Source organism: Oreochromis niloticus, linkage group LG19, assembly GCF_001858045.2.
Source record: "Oreochromis niloticus isolate F11D_XX linkage group LG19, O_niloticus_UMD_NMBU, whole genome shotgun sequence".
Classification (NCBI taxonomy): Eukaryota; Metazoa; Chordata; class Actinopteri; order Cichliformes; family Cichlidae; genus Oreochromis; species Oreochromis niloticus.
Genome location: NC_031983.2, coordinates 30,521,487 through 30,542,425, shown reverse-complemented (window position 1 = coordinate 30,542,425; position 20,939 = coordinate 30,521,487). Strand labels below are relative to the sequence as shown.

General features: G+C 46.0%; 1 protein-coding gene across 17 annotated transcripts in view; it reads right to left on the bottom strand.

The window, feature by feature from the left end:
* Nucleotides 1-20,939, bottom strand: part of myt1lb (myelin transcription factor 1-like, b) — a 126,873-nt gene that overhangs the window by 29,909 nt on the left and 76,025 nt on the right. For 16 of the 17 annotated variants that reach the window (XM_025900943.1, XM_019348501.2, XM_025900941.1 and 13 more), the window contains exons 5-6: nucleotides 7,240-7,715; nucleotides 987-2,162 (exon numbers count right to left, since the gene is read on the bottom strand). In XM_025900943.1, the coding sequence (XP_025756728.1) occupies nucleotides 987-2,162; nucleotides 7,240-7,715 (1,652 nt within the window). The remainder of the gene's footprint in view (nucleotides 1-986; nucleotides 2,163-7,239; nucleotides 7,716-20,939) is intronic. The other variant, XM_025900955.1, reaches the window with a different exon arrangement.

Sequence of the window (20,939 nt, the reverse complement as noted above, 5' to 3'; positions counted from 1 at the left end):
GACCGCTGCGTGAATGCCAATGTAATTTTTCTGTGACTTTACTTTGTGTGCAGTACACAGCATAACAATTAGAACCGAGGGTGTTCTGCGGTGTTTGTACTGCAGGATTAGCTTGATATTTGTCGGTATCAATCTGAATGGTAGCTCATAGCTACTCTCAACAAATTTAAAGAGTTCCCTGCAGAATGAATCCTTTCTGCAGACAGAAGGCCTCTATTTTGTGGTTTCTCCTCCCAAGTGTTTGCACAGGTTTAAAAATAGGCAGCTTTACCCCAAGCTGCATCACAGGGATGAGATTTTCGGTCCTAACAGGCCGTGCAGATTGCCATTACTTATGCCTGACAAGCCTACCCTCTGATGTTTCCATGCTGGCCTATTTTAACAACATAAGCTGCTGCTGCCGCTCCCGCTGCTACCGAGATGCGAATTTCCAAATTGGCTGAAAAAGCTTGTCCTGGGGTTACAGCGAGGTTCCCAGAATGCATGTGGGCTGCCTGGTCTCCAGCACAGGATAGATAAAATACAGAGTTGTCAGGAAAACATTTTACCTGAGCTTGTTAAGGTCTTAACATCCACCACGTCACTGGGGACCGGTCCAGGGTTAGGGTTCAGGTTGGGTTTTATTTTAGTCACATGCAAAAATTTCTGAAACTAAAGATGTTCCAAACTGGCAAACATTGCACAAAGCCCAATGCTAATCCTAACCTTGGTTGGGTTCCCGATGACCTGGTGGAACGTGTTGCGATCCTCACATTTCCGTGATACTTTCTGTTTACCAAGCTGGTTGAGCTGATTAACTGTCCTAATTCTCTAAAATGAGCTACACTGTGAAACTGTGGAGGATCCTACCGATCGAACAGGTGCAGCTCATACTGAAAACTGTTCAAACACTCGGATTTCTTTTACAAAATGAGGAACCACACTGAACCAGCTTAAATGCTGCTGTTGTCGTATTGTGTGCATCCGTGTTTGAGAGAATGGCTCACCTTTATGGTAGAAAGGCTTCTTCATACCATCGGGAAGCCGGGCTTTACGCTCAACACCGTAGCCGTGCCGCGGGCCGTGATCTTCATGGCCATACCTCACCCCGTCTCTTCTGGCAGCCTCGGCAGCCATTTTATCCCTCATTGCCTTGGCGCGTTCGGACTCTAGTGCAATAGCCTTCTCTAGCAGGGACAGATTCCCCTTTGTCATGTCAAACACTTCTTCTGATCGGTCCGAGGTCACAGAGGCCGTGTCCTCATCGAAGTCCCGGTGGTGAGCGTGGTACCGGTCGTCGTGTGCACAACTGGAGAAGGCCTTGGAGCGTGGGCTCAGCTGCTCCTCGAGCTTCATGAGATTGTCCATGTCGGAATAGTTCCTATCGAGCATTCGCCTGTCGTCCTGGCTGTTGTGGAAGTCCCCGTAGCCGTGATGCTGGGGCTGTTGATTGGGATCCTCGCATGAGAAGTGATTTTGCTGGGACGGTGCGTTTCGGTCGATGGACTTAGTTTCGCTGAGTTTCCGAGCGAGGTCGAAGCACTGGTTCCGTAGACACTCCAGACTGCTCAAACACACCTCCTCATCGCTGTTTTCTATTTGGCCATTACTGGTGGTCTTAACTTGTCCATTACCACCGTTGTGCGCATTTACCCCATTGTTCGTGCAGTCAATCGCATCCCCGTTGTCGGCCGTGCCGTCCTCGAACTCCTGTCCGTCCAAGTTGTCGGACAGCACGGCGCCGTGACCCTGTGCCAGCAGTTTGAGAGAGTCCACCGTTTCCCGAACCACGTCACTGTCGACGTCCAAACTCAGATCGCCCCTCTGAGTTTCATCCCCTTCCCCTTCTTCTTCTTCCTCCTCTTCCTCCTCCTCTTCCTCCTCCTCTTCCTCTTCCTCCTCCTCTTCCTCCTCCTCCTCCTCTTCTTCCTCCTCCTCTTCATCTTCAGCACTGTTAGAGGAGTTGCTGTTCATCTCAGACTCCGTCATGGCACGGTTGGCAGCGTCTTCTGCGATCTTGCCCAGGTTCAGGAGTGACTTGGCCACAAGTTCGTCGTAGTTTTCATACTCGTCGTTGTTGTTGTCGTCTTTCTCCGCCATCGGGCCGGATTTGGAATTGCTGCTGCCTCCGCCTCCACCGCCATCGCCCTCGGCCCCCTCACCGCTGCTCATCTGATCGTCCTCTGTTGGAAAGAAAGAACAAGCGTCTTGTAATTTCATTTCCGTCATTCTATTTTACTGCTAAATCAGATTTCTGGGCTTGGTTCATCTAAATTGGATAAGGAACTCTTTGCTTCCCCTAATAATTTACTTTGAGAGTCTTAACAGCAGCTTGTGTTCTGAATTGTGAATCAGCACAGGAAGTTAAATGCAGTGGTTTGGGAAAATTCCAGAGAAAGATGCTCTGCTAAATGAGACTCTATCAAACAGGTACTACGTCTGTTTTACCCCTTTCCCTACCTCTCTTAATTTACAGGTCCTCTGATTATCCTTTAACACCCACCACATCACCAGTGAGCTGCTTAGGGTTAAGGTTAGGTTTTCATCTATGCCTTTATATGTTTTTTTCATCTGTTAGCCCAGCTGTGAGAACACAGTGAGACACCTTGTTTCAAAGGTGGCGTTGGCTACTTTTTCAAACAATGCTTACTTAGCATTAACTTAGCAGTCCAACTCTCACTCCAAATGATTCCCTGGTGAAAGTTAGCCACAGGTGGGAAAGACTTTTTAAAAAATATGTATCTGTTATAATGATTATTTTCTTTGTTATTTGGCTCAAAAATGACATATACCAACCTACCAACCTTTTCTTATACAGGGTTACGGTTGGCGGCTTGGGGGTTGCCATCAGTGAAGACTTAGACCTCAGAGTATCAAGAGGGTGATGATATCGCTCGATAATTCTTTAAATATTCAGTCTGTAGTGTGAAAACCGAAAGCATGTGGAAAATCATTGCATTACTGTGAACATTTATCACAGGAAAGTCTAAAATCTAAGAGATAAAATGTTCCCTGTGCACCACCATAAACCCCAAACAGCAGCTATTCATCGTGCGCCTGTAAAGTTCCTTTTTTCATTCAATCAACAACATCTTTAGAATTCCTTTCAGTGCCTAATTGATTCTGACAGACTGCGAAAGGTTACTGAACCTCTTCTGTCAGTAATTTCAAGCACTCACTCCTGGAGCACTTCCAATCTCTCCTTTCACATTTCCGCCCCGAGCCGCCAAGAGCACATCGCTCACATTGGCGTCACATTTGCCACTTACATTCCTGCAGAGAAAATGAACCCACAGGCTCACACAGACCGATATCTAATGAGAGATTTCATCACTTTTGGTGCAAACGAGCAAGGCAAAAAAATAATATTAATAATAATAACAATAATTATAGAAAACAATAGAACATAATGGAAAAAGCATGTAATTAGTGATGCAGACTGTTTCATTAGTGATGAAATATTAATTACTGCTGGGTTCAAAGACTTAATTGTAATCAAAACAATGATATGAATTTTGTTTTTTTTCCAAGGAGGTCGAGCTATAAAGGAGGAGATCTACATTTTCATACAATGGGGGGTCAGAAGGAAAACATTTATGCATCAGCTGTGCGACTTGAAGAACCTACTGTCAGTTTTTCTGAAGACTACATGAAATCAGCTGTAAACAACTTCTACAATGGTTGCATGACGTTGATATCTCCATCACTGATATCCTGCGTTTGGCGTGACGATGCTGAATGTTCTTAGCTGACGGATTTACGTCCAAACATTTTTGCTCACCTCATTTCAGACCGACAGCCTAAAGCCCGCTGACTGCAATCACAGCCACATGTTCAAAATGGTGACTGGTTCATTCTGGATTTTAGACGTTGTGTAAAGGTGAAAGGTAACCATGACTTTCCACACATACACTGCCTTCCCTGCACAAACACACTTAGGAGCTAACGAGAGCAGCACAGTGTCGCTGCTTCGGAGCGAGAAGAGTCACGAATGACCAGCCTTTGACAGTGCAAGACTGCTTATTCTGCACCAGAAGTTTCATTTTTGATCGCATGGAAACAGTCTGAAGAGCAATCAAGGTGCACAAAAGGGACGTGAAAGAGATTAAACAGGAAACAGAGTAGTGGTGTTGGGTGACGCTCCAGAACAGCGCCCGTATTTGCCCAGCGACAGAAAGAGGTTTCTGCTTTCCTTCTGCAGACTTAAATGCAGGAAGTCCTTCCACTCCAATAAAAATCATGATGATTATAGAGAAGGGTTTGGCAACAACAGCACACGGCAGCATGCAAAGCACTTATCAAAAATACATGGTAATCAGGCAGTAGCCACAGAGCGCGAGGGAGAGGCTGCTGACAGGCTGACGAGGCGGTGGCAACAGTCCACGGTCTCATTGTTAAGGATAAGACCTCGGCTGTGGGCTCTAATGAACACCAGTCTGCAGAGATGTTTTCACATGGCTGCCGAGATGCCACATCAACACGTTGGGTGGGTAGAGCTGCGCGCCAAGCAGGGTTAACACACTCCTCTCTCTGAGCTTCACTCTTAATTGGACTTGAAGGCACTGTCAGGTCCAATCGTGATGCGGGGGTGCAAAGCTGAATCTGCTGGAGAGAAACCTGCCAGATCTGGTGTTGGGCACGCCAGGCGGGGGGGAGACGAGATAACATATGGGGCAGGAGTTTCTCAAATCCCAGTCCCAAACCAGGGGCGATGTTTTTGTATTTTATCCAAATGAAAGGCAACATTCAGCTGAACCTGGGGCTCAGAAGCTTTTCAAATGAGGAAATAATCGTTTTCCAAAATAATCCGGCTGCCGTTTGAGTAATTTAACATGATTTAGTTCCTTTTAGCCTCTGTCCTAACGATGAAGGTCAAACCATTTCAATGGGGAATAACTGAAAAAAGGCGACTCCATCAATTTAGATCATTTATCCATAATTAGAAGAAGCAATTAATATTATTATTTTTTTTTTAAAAGGAAAAATCAATAAACCAACCGATAATTTGGTCTCAGAGCAGCTGCAGTAAAGGCTCTGAAAATAATATGCAAGGAAAAGGTGCAAATGAATGAATGACATTAACAAAGCATATTAGTGAAATAACTAATCACTGTAGGAATAACAGGCTGTGTGGATCGGACTGTCGGCGCACATCTTCATCTTGCTCCAATGCAGAGGTCTGCGTTGGAGCTTCACCTGTACCTGCCCAACACTACGACATTACAGCCATCACAACCGCAAACAGAACAAGTGCTGCATTAAAAACAATAGAAACAGTAAATGGAACCATTTTTATGAGTAGAAAATATAAACTCTTACCCTACAAATACACTCTTATTTCTGCGTTTGGCAGTGGATTTGGTTAGCTGAGCACAGCAACCGCTGCTAATCTGGCTTTGACTGAAGGGACGCACTTCCTGAGATGTTCACCATGATTCAGCAACAATTTATCCTCCACAAACTCATCACAGTTGTGCACTGGTTGGATTTTAAACACATAAAGCTTTTTGTATTTCAGTTTTTGAGTTGAAATGCAAAGACAGCATCTTCACCTGCATTCTTTCTGGTGGCCAGCAGAGGGCGACTTGTCTGACTGTAGAGAAGTCTATATGAAAGCGAGCCTGCTGGCGGCCTCACATCTGAGCTCAGTAAACACTGTTCTGATACGTTTCTGGTCTCAGTCGCTGGTTTAAAGTCTTACTGAGTAAAACATGATGCTTATTTTGTAGTTTATGTCTTAACTGAGTGGAAAAAAGGAACAATAAAGGTGGGTATGCTGCAGGTCGCTTTAATGCCCATGCTATGAGTATTGCTCATTTGGCATAGTTCAAAATAGCCAACAGGGCAATGATGGGAACACAGTGCCTGCATTCGTTAATAATCTTCCTGCCATGATCAGCCTTTGTGCTGAGTGAAATTTTAACCTTCCACTTACGGTACTACAGAAACACTAAAATGTTATTTCTTCAAACACATGCTTTGTTAGCTGTCACACCTGTTGATGGCTGTATTTGCTACAGGTTTGTAGCATTAGCATCAGAATTTCCTGCAAATTCCATGGGAACAAAATGCTGAATAACATCTGCATCCGACACTGGTAAAGTTACTGGCTGCCTTCACTCGCCACTGACTTTTGGTTACATGCATAACCTCGGTTGCAGCTTTGAGCCGGGCAAACGTGTTCCAGCTGTTTGGACCTGGTGCTGGTCTTTTTGGGATGGAAATGCATGGAACCAGTTCTAGATCAGGCACCGTGTCCACTGGACCTGTGTGCTACAGGGCAGCGGTCCCCAATCCCCGGGCCATGGACCGGTACCGGTCCGTGAGTCGTTTGGTACCGGGCTGCGAGAGTTTGAAATGTATGGTTTTCAGGGTTTTTATCGTGAACTCGGTTTCTCTGGGTCTTTTCCCGTGTTGTAGTCGTGTCTTATTTTGAATGTTTATGTTTACACATTACCATAGCGACCAGAGAGCATTAAGGGGCAGAGAGGAGGATGTTACTCTCAATGTTGTTGGCATATTTCAGGAGGACGCTGCTAATAAAGTTACACAATTACACAGTGAATTCATGTTTTTTATTATTATATTTACAAAATGCCACAGTTTTCGTCTCGGTCGTATCATTTTATTTTGTTGTATTTATCTGCCACACCTTAAAGGCCGCTCTGTGAAAATATTGTGTGACATTAAACCGGTCCATGGAGCAAAAAAGGTTGGGGACCGCTGCTGTAGGATGTGTTTCCACTGTGACAAGGTTTCTATGACCAGTCGAACTAGCCTACATTTTGACAGGCTTGATAACTGTGTGGATACTTTATGTCATGGAGGACAGAGTCTGTGTGCTGCATCTGTGAATCACTGATGAGTTTCTTCCAGTCGCCCCTCCCACATAATGTTTTAGGGGTGGAAATGCACAGAACCGGATCAAGATCTCCATGACATTAGAGGAGTCACCTCCTGTGAGGCAGGCCTATGGTGTGAAACTGATAACTGGCACAACCTCCCACCTCAAACACAATGATGGGAGTTGTTGTGCAGCAGTAAGCTGCTGTCTGCTTTGTGGCACCAGCACCAATCGTCATTCACTGTAAATATGTGGGGCCGGCTCTGGACCGGCACAGCCGCTGCTTCAGTGGAAAGTGACATTAAAAAGTGCCTTTAAACCCTTCACTGAAGGTACTCTTACCCATTATGCCTAACGCGTTATATCAATAGTTAATCATCAATAACAATAACAGGTGGAAATGACGGTGCTCTCACCTTGCCCTTGATTCTGTTCTCCTTCCTCCTCCTCTCCGTCTTCATAATCCACCTCTTCTACTCCTTCCTCCTCCTCCACCTCTTCCGCCTCCACCACCCTCCCTTCATCACCCTCCTCTTCTTCTTCCTGCTCCACCTCTACCTCCTCCTCCTCCTCTGCTTCCTCTTCCCCCTCTCCATCCCCTGTCTCCACCTCCCCGTCCTCATGCTCCATTTGCTCTACATTGTAGTCCATGTAGGCTTCTACCTCCTCCTCTTCCTCCTCCTCCACTTCCCCCTCCTCTTCCTCATCCTCTACGGCTCCTTCCTCCTCCTCTTCCTCCCGGTCGTCCATCTCCTCGGTTCCGTCCGTCTCGTAGCACTCCTCCATTGTGGAGTTGTCCATGTCATCAAGGTAGGTGCTCCTCTTGGGGGACGTTTCCAGGGTTTGTCTGTCTATGCTCTTCCTCTTCTTGGCCAGAGGGCAGCCGTACACACTGCAGAGGAGAGATAAGAGGGCAGCCGTTAGCCGTTAGCACCACCTGGCCATAAACGTTCACTCTGGTTTGTGCCCGGGTCTGTGCTGCGACGCTGTGGTTATAAAGTACATCGCTCAGGAGCAAAGAAATATTCAGAAAAGATCAAACTTTGCCCAAACGGCCTTAATTAGACACGCACTCATTAACTGATAAACAACAAAACGCAAAGACGTCGACTCTCTATCTGTGCAGGGAAACAAAAAGCAGAAGATCTGGTTTAGTTTCCACATTCATTGATATTCAGGTACCATCAGTTTGCTCTTCCGGCAGGAGAAAATCACTGTGCATGCCCTGCAAACGCTTTGTTCCAAACTGATATGTCCTTGTTCCCAAGTGAAGCAAAACACATCTGCCTGTCTGGAATTGACTGTAAGGGGAAACAGACAACCTGTAGCCTGATTAATTGAATCTTGCCGAGGCACCTCGGGTTTTAATGTATTCTCCGGCTCCCCCCGGCAGCAGGGGGACAGATCCTAATCTGATAATCTGATAATCTGTGTATTTGCTCCGGCTATTGATCACAGGGGCTTAATCCATTTGATTCATCAAACCTCGGAGAGCCCCGACTCCTAGCGGGCCCCCCGAGCCGCCTGTGTGTGCGACCGTTCGTGTGTGTTGTGGCTGCGCGCGCACATTTGGCACGTTAGAACAAAAGCGCCACACAGTCAGAATTATGATGAGTTCTGCTGAGTGTTTTGGCCATCAAATAAACCCCCTGTCCAGGCCCGAGTGCGAGGGAGCTAAACACGCTTTGGGCATGTTCACTCGGCTGTGAAATATCCCTGGCTCCCATTTTTACAACCTCTGGATGTTTCCCCGGGTTCTGCGCTACTTAGAGTGAGACCTGATGTGAACGAATGGCACGGGCGGCACGCGAGGGAGAAAATGGCAGCTGTTAGTCACTGTGAGCTACTTTTGTGCTGAGAAAAACTCATCGCAGTGGTCAGACGGTCTCAGGTACCCATTTTTGTTTCCTCTCTTCCTCTGCTTCATCCAATATCCTCTCCCTCTCTTTCTTTCTTTCGCCCATCAGTCAGTCAGCTGGCAGGCTCAATCTCGCCCAGCCCTGAGATTCCTTAATGGTCTGACCCCCTGCACCCCCCGCAACCAGGGGGCTCATTTCATTAATCTAAGCCCACATGGAAACTCATTCCCTGCCTGACAACCTCTCCCCCAGGGCAGCGAGAAGGTCTGCAGGACAGTGAGGGAGGGGGCGGTGGCGTGCTGCAGCACAGTGATCAATAGTGCTTGTGACCAAACATCTCAAAAGCACATTAAAATGCCACTCATCCCAGCCCCTCTGTTCCAGCGCCCTCTCCAAATAAATCAAGGGCCGGTCCCAGCAGGTTAGCGGCTGCCAAGGCAGGCGGGCTGGCAGGAGAGGGGGATAGGTGAGTGGGAGGAGTGGGGGAGCGGGGGGAGCGGTGTGAAAAGCAGATAAACACCTCACCCCTCCTCCCTCCCTCTGTCTTCTGGTCCTGCAGTTCCACCTTTATTTTAGCAGTGAAGCAGTCCTGCAGGCGACCAGTGCAGCACCGTGTGCAGGATACCGTCGGCCTGCGTGTTCTCTATGTCACGCATGTTGTCCTGCAGCTGAGAGAGCAACTAAAAACTCTGCGCCCGAGTGTCAGTGTAGACACAACAAAGCAGCCTTTGACGTGTTCAAACTACAAGTGCCCACCTTATCCACTCAAAGCAGCGCCACTGACAGCAGCCACGCCCCTCCCCAAAACACAGCAGATGGTTGGCTACTTTAGGCCTCAGTCACATAGGCCTCTGATTGGTGAGTGGTTGATGAATGGTTGGTGAGCGGTTGCTTGAGGTCGCTGGCTGTTGCCTAGTGAAGTGGGTTGCAAAGAGTGTGCAGCACCAAAAACCTCCATGTCATTGCTTTGGTTGCTCACACTGCTGCTGCTGACATGCACATTTTGCATGGAAAATGCAGACTGATCTGCAAACACTCGACTCGTGCTCTCTGAGCTGTAGTGAAGCTCGAAAAAGTGCAACACAAACCAGAAATGGAGATGTTCTCCTTCAAAGTAAAAGTCCAGCGTCACCGCTGACACTAAACATTTTCAATAGGTATGTCTTTTACTTTGAAGGTACATGGTCTCTGTTTCCAGTTTGCATCAATCTTTTCACAGCGTTTTTTGGAAAACTACAGGCGACCACAGCAGAGGATTTGCAGTCTATTTCACCTCCAGCAACCAGTCAGGGAATACATATTTTTCCCTAGCGACTGGTGGTTACCATGGGATTACTGACCGGTCTCTAGCCTTGCATTATTGGTGTCTCGCCATCTATTTCACAGTTACCACCAGGAACCAATCGCAACCAGTCCGTTCATTTTCCCCTAACAAGCGGCGTTTGTCAGGCGGCTGTCAGCCAGTGCTTAGGCCTGAGTGACTGAGGCTTTAGCTAGCTCTCTGTATTCATCTAAAACCTCTGAAGCTACCAGTGTTGGTTTTTGTGGTGTCTGCTGCGGTCGTTTGGTGACGTTCTGATTAGTCGGTTCCATTTCTAAGCTAACGTTAGCCAGCGTCGCTGAGTGTTGGGAGGCACTGCAGCGAGGCTCTTGGGGAATGAGCGTGAGCCTTTTATCGCCTGGATTTTCAGACAAACAAAAGTTGGGCAATGTCTCGTATTTTAGACTGTGTTATCCTGTGTTCACAAATTGGCAATAAAAAAGCGTTTAATGCCTGAAAATGCTGCATGGAGCACGTTTAACTTGGTGTTTGCTGTCAAGCATTCAGCGCCGGCTCAGTGGCTGACAGGTATTAATGTGACTACACCTGAATCAAAACAATGCTGTTGAATTGCTATAATTGCTCTGCAACATCAGCTAATGGATAGCAAATAATAACCGCTGGCTTGTGTATTTTTCATTGTAGTTTTAAAAGGAGTCGAGTACGCTTCATTATTTCGGGTCAGGCTTGTACAAACAGGGATGCCTTTTAGCAGAGTGTGAACAAGCTTTAAAACCTGACGCTGCTGAAAGTTCCACCTACGGTCCAACAGACATTTGGATGCCATTAAAGAGCTCCGGCTCGCTGAGAGCAGCCACACAGATTCTTATGTAAATGACTTTTAATCACGCTGCCGTTGAGGAGCGCTGCATACAGAGCGCCCGGCTCTCAGGTGTCCTCTCGTCCCTGAGCCGTCAGCTCGTTGTGACACGGTGAAAGGTGTGTTTGCCCTACGATGACTAAGCCACAGGAAGCCTCCGCAGCTCGGCCATCCCACGTTCCCTGGCTCCGTCGCTGTGTGACCTTGGCTGCGACGTTCGTCATCACAGGCACTGCATCCCACTCGCTGCACTTGGCAATTAAAATTCCAGAAATAATTAAAAAGAAATTCTGCAGGCACTGTGCAGAGAAGGGAAGGCGATGAGAAAATTCTGCACCATCCTGAGTTTGCTTTTGCTTTTGTCCCCCCGGCAGCATCACAAAGTCCTCCAAGAAGAGTGAGCCGTACGAGAGGTAGTAATCAAAGAAGAAAAGAGCCTCAGATCACAAAAAGACCACTTCATATTTCATGGAGTGGGCATCCTTGGCATTAGAAGATTGAACAAATTCTATTACAGTGTGAACAAGTGGCCTTTTAATGCAGAAAAGAAACCTTTTGGATACGGAGAGGGCCCATTCCCCGAGACTTAATGTGAGGCGGGGGGGGGGAGGGCGGCGGCAGGAGAGGGAGAGCTCCTGTTTGGCTAATTTTGGGCGACAGTTGAGCGACTGCTGGAATGCGACAGCGTTCCACGGTGCCTTTATTAGCAGTCATATTAGCGGCTGTTCGCAGCAGGGGCAAAAGCTTTAGCCAGTCATTAGCATCACACACTATTTGTCTCCGTGACGCACGGATGAGGCAGCTGCTGCTGCTTTTCCCCCTCTCCCTCGTCATCTCCTCCTGTCACCAAACATTCCCACCTCAAATCTCTCTGTCTGTTTTCACCCCGGCTCCTTTCTCGGCTCATATTTCAGAATAACATTACAGGTCGGCATCCTTCATCCTCATTTAGAGTCACAGAAGGTTCTGAAAAGGTTACCGAACTTCAGCGTAGTGACCTACAGGGACGAACACTTTGGATGTCTGTCATCCAGCTGTTCTTTAAAGAACACAGCACTGTGACTGGGAATTTTCTGGAACATTAGGCAACATCCATTCTGCCAGCAAACATTCCCAAAACATCCCGGGAGGCTACATTGTGAAGTCGCTCGATGTTTGGCAGACACTCTGTGGAAAGGGAACGTCTCCTAAATGTTCCTAGAACGTCCAAAAGTCCACTGAGTGTCTGCCTCCACATCGTGAGCAGGAATGCTCCGAGAACATTTTGGAAATGAACTAAAAGTTCTCCAAACATCCTGGAGAAGCTGAGAGGGAACTTTATGACTGGTTCCCTGAAAATCCCAAGAACAACTTGACCGTCCTCTCATTGTTCATGAAATAAGCACATACTCAGACCCCATCAGGTTTTTAAAGGGCCAAAACAGGGCGTGGAGGAATGCTCCTAAATATCTCCTGTGTAATCCTGCACAGAAAAAACAAACACATGTCATCTAAAAGTCATCTTGGGAACTTTTTTGTTTTCATGTGCACGTAGCTAACCTTTGACACTGCATTGTTGTACTGAGACAATATTAAAGGTTCTTGAGTTCTCAAAGGGATTTTCTCATTTTACCAACAGGCGTCCATCCTGAAGGTGTCCTCTGTGTTACGCTGTCATGTGACCCATGAATAAACAGAACTGAACCTCCCTTTTAAACGCACATTAATCGACCAGCTTAGATCCATATGTGAACATCCTGATTAAGTCCTCAATGAAACCTCTCAGCGTCACCCTTCGGGAACCATATGGGAACATTATTGAAACAAACGTCACATAAGAACGATTTCATGAGACCGACTTGGACCCATATGTGAATGTTTGAGATGTTCTCAGGTGTCCAACGTGGAACCATATGCTGATGTTCTCTGTGTAATGTCACCAATAAAGAAATTTAATATGGAAGTTTTTTAAGACCATTTCCTGACTGTTCTCATGGGAATGATGGATCCATGTGGGAACACCGCCTAAACATCCCAAATTCACCATCCATGTTACGTTGAGACTAACAAACAAAACAACTGGAAAGTTTTAATAAGAACAGCTGAGCCTCATGTGTGCACATGCTCAGTGTGTTATTAATGAAATGTTCTCATGGAACCACTTGGAATATTCTCTAAACATCCCAAATGCCATCCATGTAGCTTAAAACAGGAAAAATAGAATCCCCTTTTAAACTCTACAGGGAACGTCTGCATAGGACCGACCTGGACCAGTGTGGAACCATGAGGGGAACCATGAGGGAACGTTCTTTGTAGGTCCCACATGTCTTGTGTGCTGCACTGAGCATTTCCAATAGATATAAGAAGATTCTTATTAAGTTCTGAACAAAATGTTCTCAAAGGGCCAATGAGGAACCACGTGGGAACGTTCCTGAAACACACTAAATGTAATGTAAAGGAACTAACGTGTAGATGTTCTCTTAACGTCACACAGAGCCCTTTAAAGAGCAGCACAGAACATGTTCTTGATGTTCGGTATCGTTTGAGAACCGTTAAAGAAACATTCAGCATCGTCGCTCTGTGGATTTCCTCCCATATTTCCACCTCCTTTTCCCATTTTCTCATTCTTCGCAGCCTCTCTGTCTGCCTCCACAGAGCACAGCAGAGATGGAGGGAATGCACCACCTCTAACTGTGCTCCCGATCCAGCAGGAGGATCTATAGACATGTGTGGCAGAGCCCTGTCTCCATGGTGATACCCTCCAGAAATCCATGAGGGATTCACCATCCTCACCGCCAGCCAGCGAGGAGAAGGAAAAATGAGAGAGGGAGGCAGACGGGGAGCAAAATGGGAGGCTATAGGAGGGAGGCAGAGGGAGAATGTATGTTTCTGTGCATGTTTGCATGCATGTCCTCCAGTCTTCTGTGTGTGTGCAGAAATATGGGGAATCTATGGCAGCAGAGTTGAAAAGAGAAGAAGAGTTTTGTGTGTGTGTGAGTGTGAAAGAGGAGAGAGGATCATTTCAGAGCTGTCAGGCTTCTCCCGCGAGCAGCCGAGAACAAAAGGCAGCGTCTCGGTGCAGGAGGCTCAGCGCATGGCAGACGCTGCAATTTGGGGCGTTTTCTGGCGGCTCAGGCTCCAGCTTGGATATCAGCTGCTATCACCCATTCACACCCCAACACACACACACAGATTCAGCAGAATAACTGTCAGACTGTCCTAAAGCTCATGAAATATTACTTCGGAGCAGCGGTCTTGGAATAATCCTCACTGTCAGGGAAACTTACATGATGTTTGTAGGTGTTGCGGTTCCATGTCCACGTGGATTTATGCACACGCGTTAATAATAAAAGCATCATTTAACTGTAATCTTTTCGTGTTTCGTTTCTCCAGAAAGCATTAACATGCCACAGTCCCCGTTTCTTCAGCCGGTAATTTAAATGATTTCAGACAGCGGGCGCGGTGGTGGAGTAGCTGAGAGGCAGCGGGCCCCAAAGACTCGCTGCTCATGTCTGCTTGCTGCTGCAGCTCTAACGTGCAGCCTGCAGCTACTAAACCCAACTTTTAGTCAAATACTCCACTTGCTCTGCCTCGACTCTTGCCGTTAACTCTTGCTCTTGTTTTTATCCGAGCCTCCGTTGGTGTCCTTACTCCCCGCTGCCTGTCGAGCCTCCTCCTTTATCCCGAGCCCGGCGAGAGCCCGGGAGCTCAGCTCGGTTGAGATGCACAACAGCGGCGAGAAATCAGCCTCACGTGTGCTGAGCAACATCTCCCTGCAGTCGCCCTCACTCCTACAATGCTCAGTCTCATTCCTGTGGTCTCATACGCTAATGTTTCCTGGTACATGTGTGTGCACGATGCTCAGTCATCCAGGTCACCGAGGCAGCTGGACTTCTCTTCTTTTTCCTGGACACTGCTAATACAGTTTGGGGCTGAAAGACATGAAGTTAGATAGCGGGCTATGCAGCGTTGATCTGACTGCATTAGATGTAGAGTAGCTGTAGTCAGTGTTTTAACCTTGGTCAGGTTTGTGACATAAATCTGTGTCCTTGACCCAAAGTCAAGCATGCTTTCAGTGGCTGTTTGACTCTGGGTGGGTGTTTGACTCTGGGTGGCTGTTTGACTCTGGGTGGCTGTTTGACTCTGGGTGGCTGTTTGACTCTGGGTGGCTGTTTGACTCTGGGTGGGTGTTTGCTGCTTGTCCACAGTCATGTTTGTGGTCTTCATGGACAGATGCTTTTTGCATGCAGTCGAGTGTGAAGCAGCTGGTACAAGAATTAGCACCTCCAAGTTTAAGGCCGTGGTTCTCTACTGGGAGATGGTGGACTGACTCCTTTTGTCTTATCAGCCTGAGCCCCACGCTCGAGCGAAGAGCATCTCCGTGTCTTTATTATGGAGCAGGTACGGGGCTGTGATGGGACGAGACAAGCCAGAGTTTTTCTCATTGTACCAGATGAAATGCTGAAAGAGTCGAAGGAGGAAATTTAAGCTTCAGAGCTGCAATGGTTGTTCTTTGTCCTGTTGGGTTATGTTAAACTAATGCCTAGCACACACTTTAAGACATCTAAAGACAGCCAAGAGTCAGTTTTTAATCAGAGAGTAGAAGAGTTTTGCAGAGATGTAGGATCTTACAGGGTCACTTTTTGCAGCTAAAGTCCCTTTAAGATGATTTCCCTTCATGCTTCTGGTGGAAATTCATTAGAAGAAGCAGAAGCAGCTTTTGGCCTCAGCTGCCTTTGTGTCTGCTGTGGTTTGTTCTGGAAAAACGAAAAGAAAAAGAAGATGCTGCAGAAACTCTGCGGGGAAACAGGAGAGCTCCTGTTGGTTGTTGATGATGTTCGTGTGGGTGAACTTTACAATTTGTATAAACCTGAACCGATGAAAGTTAATATCTAACATGCCAGAACGAGAACAAGGCGGGTCTCTGAGCTTTGTGACCAGCCTACACCAAAGCATCGAGGTAACTGCAGCGCGTCGTGACTTTAGCCCAACTGTCAGGTTTTCCTCGCTGCACTGTGAAGATTTAAATCGCTTAAAAAGTCTTTTGGACTGAAGCTGAAATAACTGCAATAACATGTGATTTTCACTTACTGTGTACCTCATTGTGAGTAAATGACTAAATACTCTGAGCACACATGCAGTATTTTAATGTTAGATCATGAAGCATTTGTGTTTCGAGGCCCCTGAATTAACTCCGAGGTCGGGGATTTGGTCGATTATTGATCTGTGTTTATCGTACAAGCTACTCTGCATAATTTTCCAGCGGCGCTGGAGGCAGGGAGCTCATCGGGCAGCAGAATCAGGGGGTGTAATGTGGCTATCTGTCATGCTGCAGCTAAAATCACTCCTGGATTAGCCAGGTAAGGAGTCTCTCCACAAGCGTAATGACTTCAATCAATCACCCCCAACTCAGAGGAGCGCACAGAGAAGCCGGTGAGTTAGCTGCTGGGCTATCAGCCATTTTGGAAAGGAGCTCCTTCTCATGGTTAGCCCATTTATTTGGATGAGCAGATTTGTTCCTTATACTGGATATACTGCTAAAACCTGCAGCACGAAGCTGTCTTTTTAAATCAAAGCGCACATCTTCATGTCCCATTTCTCCAGATTTCCATCTCCAGCAGGAACCAGCAGGCTTTCTGCTGAGAGCCACGGAGCAGCTGGAGAACAGAGAACGTATGGATGCACCGACGCACGGCTGCTTTCGCTCTTTTCGTGAGATTTGTTGACAATAACAAGAAACACCAGCCTCATCTTTTACCGAATACTGGCGTTCAGAATAAAGCGTCTGCCCTTTGTGTGTTTCATTGTGATTCCCACTCTGTGCCATGTTTACTAAGCCCTGTCTCTCCAGCAGTGGAGGAGGAGGAGGGCTTTTTGACATTGATGTAATTTAGTTGGCAGCTGCTCTAAGCGAAGGGCTGGCCGGAGGAGGCAGGCAGGGGGGAAGGGAGGGCTGGTGGTGGGTTCAGGGGTTAGGGGTCAGGATGTGCCCGGGCCTGAAGCTGGCCCTGAGCAGCTGCCTGCCCCCCGCCTCCCCTCTTCATGCCCATCATGTCCCCCTGGCACGCTCTGCGCTCACCGCACATGATCTGTTATTCCCTTTGATGTCTTTCCTCAGGGATGCGGTTATTAAAAAAGAAGAAAAAAGAGGATGAAAAAAGCATAAACACCACCTGTTTATCTGACGCCGGGTGATGTCAGAAAGGTAGTCTGCAGGCTTGTCATAATATGCACAGGAGGCAAATAAGGGGGAATAAACAAATGTCATCAAAAAGGAAGTCGCATGTGTGTGCCACTGTACATTTAGCAGCCCTGGCTTTGAAATGCTTTCAAAGGCTTTTTTAAAATGCATTAAAGGTTCATACGAGGAAACAACAGACAGCAGAAAAATACAGTTATTCTCTCACACAGGAATTCTCAATCAGGCCTACCAATACCCCAGGGGGTACTTCTGCAGTATCCTAGGCTGATAAATTCAACTTATCTCACAAAACGAGAAATTACAGTTTAACAACTGAGTAAACATGAAGAGCTGAAAGCTGCCTAAAAGTAATGGATACACAGTGGAAACAGCCAAAATGCACTAATGTGTAAAAAGTGACAGAAATGGTAAACTCGCTAAAAGTAGTGCTGCTAATATCAATCATAACTGTTGACCAACAGCAGATGACCGAAATAACCAGCTAACATTATGATTTAACCGCCTGCCATCTTCCTCCAATTTTCAACAACATAAAAATGACCAGAATTAAAATAACTGAATAATCCTGTTTCATCATTTTCTGCTGTATCCTCACATTTCTGCACAAATAAAAAATTGTCTCACTTTGAGACTTATAATTTAAATATTTAACATGAGCTGACAATGATGACATGGAGCAAATAAAACATGATGAAAACACCTCACTACACAAAAAACTGCATTATTGGCAAACGGCACATAACGCATTAAAAGTATAAGCAATTATTAATAGCAGCAGTAATAATATTATTATAATAATAGCAATTATTCTACAAATGTTCCACATCAGTGTTACATAGATCAATATTATTGCTGCAGATGTTTAAGGATGATCTAATTTTAAATACTTTATACACTTTTTAATTTCCAATGATGCACCAAATTCCACAAAGTCACATGTTTGTCATGAAGTGGAGCGGTCCAACGCTTTTAGTGAGAGCTATCTGTCAGAGGGCCTGGAGCTCTGTGACATGGCTAACTGTTAATATCTATGGGGATTAAGACAATAATGGTCACACTTTGCTGTCAAGCGAAGTGTGTGACCGTGCTTCCAGAGACGAGGCTTTGGTGTTTTTTTTTTAGATTTAACTGGGCGAATAAGCTAACAGCTTAAGGTGGAATTGTTAATAATAATAATAATAATACATTTTATTTGAAAGCGCCTTTCAAAAGACTCAAGGTCGCTGTACACAGTAGAGTAAAAAGCAGCATAAAGGCAAGGAGTTTACACAATCATAAGACATAAACAAATTTAAAATAGCAGAGTGGAGAGGTTATGTGGGATAAGCTATTTTGAACAAATGGGTTTTGAGTTGGGACTTAAAGAGAGAGAAGGTAGAGATATTTCTTAAATCAGGAGGTCGGGAATTCCAGAGTCGAGGAGCAGAGCAGCTGAAAGCCCTGCTCCCCATGGTGACAAGACGGGGGGAGGGGACGGAGAGTGAAAGGGAAGAAGAAGATCTGAGACAACGAGATGGGGCGGTGATGTTAACCAGATCAGAAGATATGGAGGAGAGAGATGATGAATAGCTTTAAATGCGTACAAGAGTATTTTGAAATTGATACGATATTTGACCAGGAGCCAATGAAGCTGCTGCAGAACAGGAGTGATGTGGTGGACAGAAGGGGTCCTGGTGATGATACGGGCAGCAGAATTCTGGACACATTGAAGCTTGTGGATGGATTTTTGAGTAAGACCAAAAAGAAGTGAATTACAATAATCAAACCAGGAAGTAACAAGGCTGTGGACAAGAATGGCAGTGGCATGTGGGGTGAGAAAAGGATGGAGACGATTAATGTTGCGCAACTGAAAATATGCAGACTGAGTGACATTATTAATGTGTGAATTGAAAGATAGAGTACTGTCGAGGATGACACCCAAACTTTTCACAGAGGAAGAAACGAAGACCGGCGAGTTATTGATAGTAATAGAGAAACTGTTGGTTCTGGATAATGTTGATTTACTGCCGACCAAGAGGAGCTCGGATTTATTACTATTGAGTTTAAGAAAATTAGAAGAGAACCATGAATTTAGTTCAGCTAAGCAGAGGGTGAGGGAGGATGGGGGAAGAGCAGAATCGGGTTTAGTGGACAGATAAAGCTGGGTGTCATCGGCATAACAGTGAAAATGGATATTGTATTTACGGAAAATGTGTCCAAGCGGTAGAAGGTAGATAATGAAAAGAAGGGGCCCCAGGACAGATCCCTGGGGCACGCCAGTGGTCAGAGGAAAGGGCTGAGAAGTAAAGGATTTGAGTTGAATGAACTGAGAGCGATCAGACAGGTATGATTTAAACCAGGCTAGTGGAGTATGGGAGAGACCGATGGAGGCTAGCCTACTGAGAAGAATGGCGTGAGAAATAGTGTCGAAGGCAGCGCTCAGATCGAGGAGGATAAGAATGGAAAGTAAACCAGAGTCAGCTGCCATAAGAAGATCATTGGTTATTTTTATAAGTGCTGTTTCAGTGCTATGGGAGGGGCGAAAACCAGACTGGAACTGTTCATACAGATTATTATTAGTTAAATGTGAGTGGAGTTGTGTGGCAACTATTTTCTCAAGAATTTTAGAAAGGAATGGTAGATTGGAAATAGGCCGAAAATTCTCAAAATTATTGGGATCTAGACCAGTTTTTTTTAACATTGGGGTGATGGCGGCAATTTTGAAGGAAGCAGGAACAGTTCCAGTGGTAAGTGAAGAGCAGGTGATAGCAGATATGAGGGGAAGCAAAGAAGGTAGACATGCCTTAACCAGAACTGTAGGAATGGGGTCTAGCTGACAAGTAGAAGGTTTTGACTTACAGATGAAATCTGAAATATCAGTAACCGAGGGGAGCTGGAAAGCAGCAAAACAGTGTGATGGGAGAGGAATTACACAGGAGGAGCTAAATGGAACATCGGAAACCAGGTCTTGGTGTATTTTGTGAATTTTCTCAATGAAAAATAACATTAAAGAATCACAGAAAGAAGACGAGTAAAGGTGAGCAGGTAAAAAGCTAATAATGGTGGAATAGTTAGCTAAAACATATTGTGTGAACTTTTGAAAATGGTGATTTAACATAATGAATAGCTGTTAAATGGAGCGGTAAAGGGCTGTGACTGTTCACATGTGGTAATCTAAATATATACTAACTGGTAAAGTAAATGTAAAACTGAATCAAATCTAGTTTAAAATGAATTTAAAAGAGAGCATTTTCACATGAACGGGTTCACTGAGTGAAAAAGGACTCACTGCCCTGACGTGCAGTAGGCACATTAACAGGCAATAGTAAGCTTATAACGTGCTGTTTATACAATAGTTCCTCTGGTTGTAGGTGACAGCGACCGATGTCTGACCGGCTCCGTCATCATACTGTGGGAATGATAACAATTGCGTCGGAGCCAAACTGAATGAACCCCGAGGCTCCACATGAAGTCTAAAGTGTAGAAGCTAATGACAGAGCTGACAGATCCGACCGACTCTGTTCTTTCACCCTCAGCCCACACTGTCTTTTTGGTGATATAAAGCTTTCCCATTAAATATGGAAATTTCTGTTTCGGTGACAGATACTTCACAGAGGGGGGCTGATGGCAGAGACGGTGTTTTTTTGGAAGGGGAAGTGGCAGATTTTGATTAATGCGACCTTATCTGGTTCTGCACATGGAGGCAGAGGGGTTCCTGAGCTTGGCGGGGGTGGATGGCTGCCTCTTTCTCTCTTCACAGTTGCTCTGCTTCTGTCTTCTCTCCATTTTGCGGTGAGCTCGCTCGTCCTCTATCTTTGCTTTAATGTCTTGTAGTTGCACTGTCCTTTAGCTTCACGCGGCCTTCAGATAGTTCTGTCTGATTCCTTTCGTCCCCTCTTCACCTCTTCACTCTCTTCATCTCCGTACCGATCCCACTTAGCATTTCCCTGTTTCTG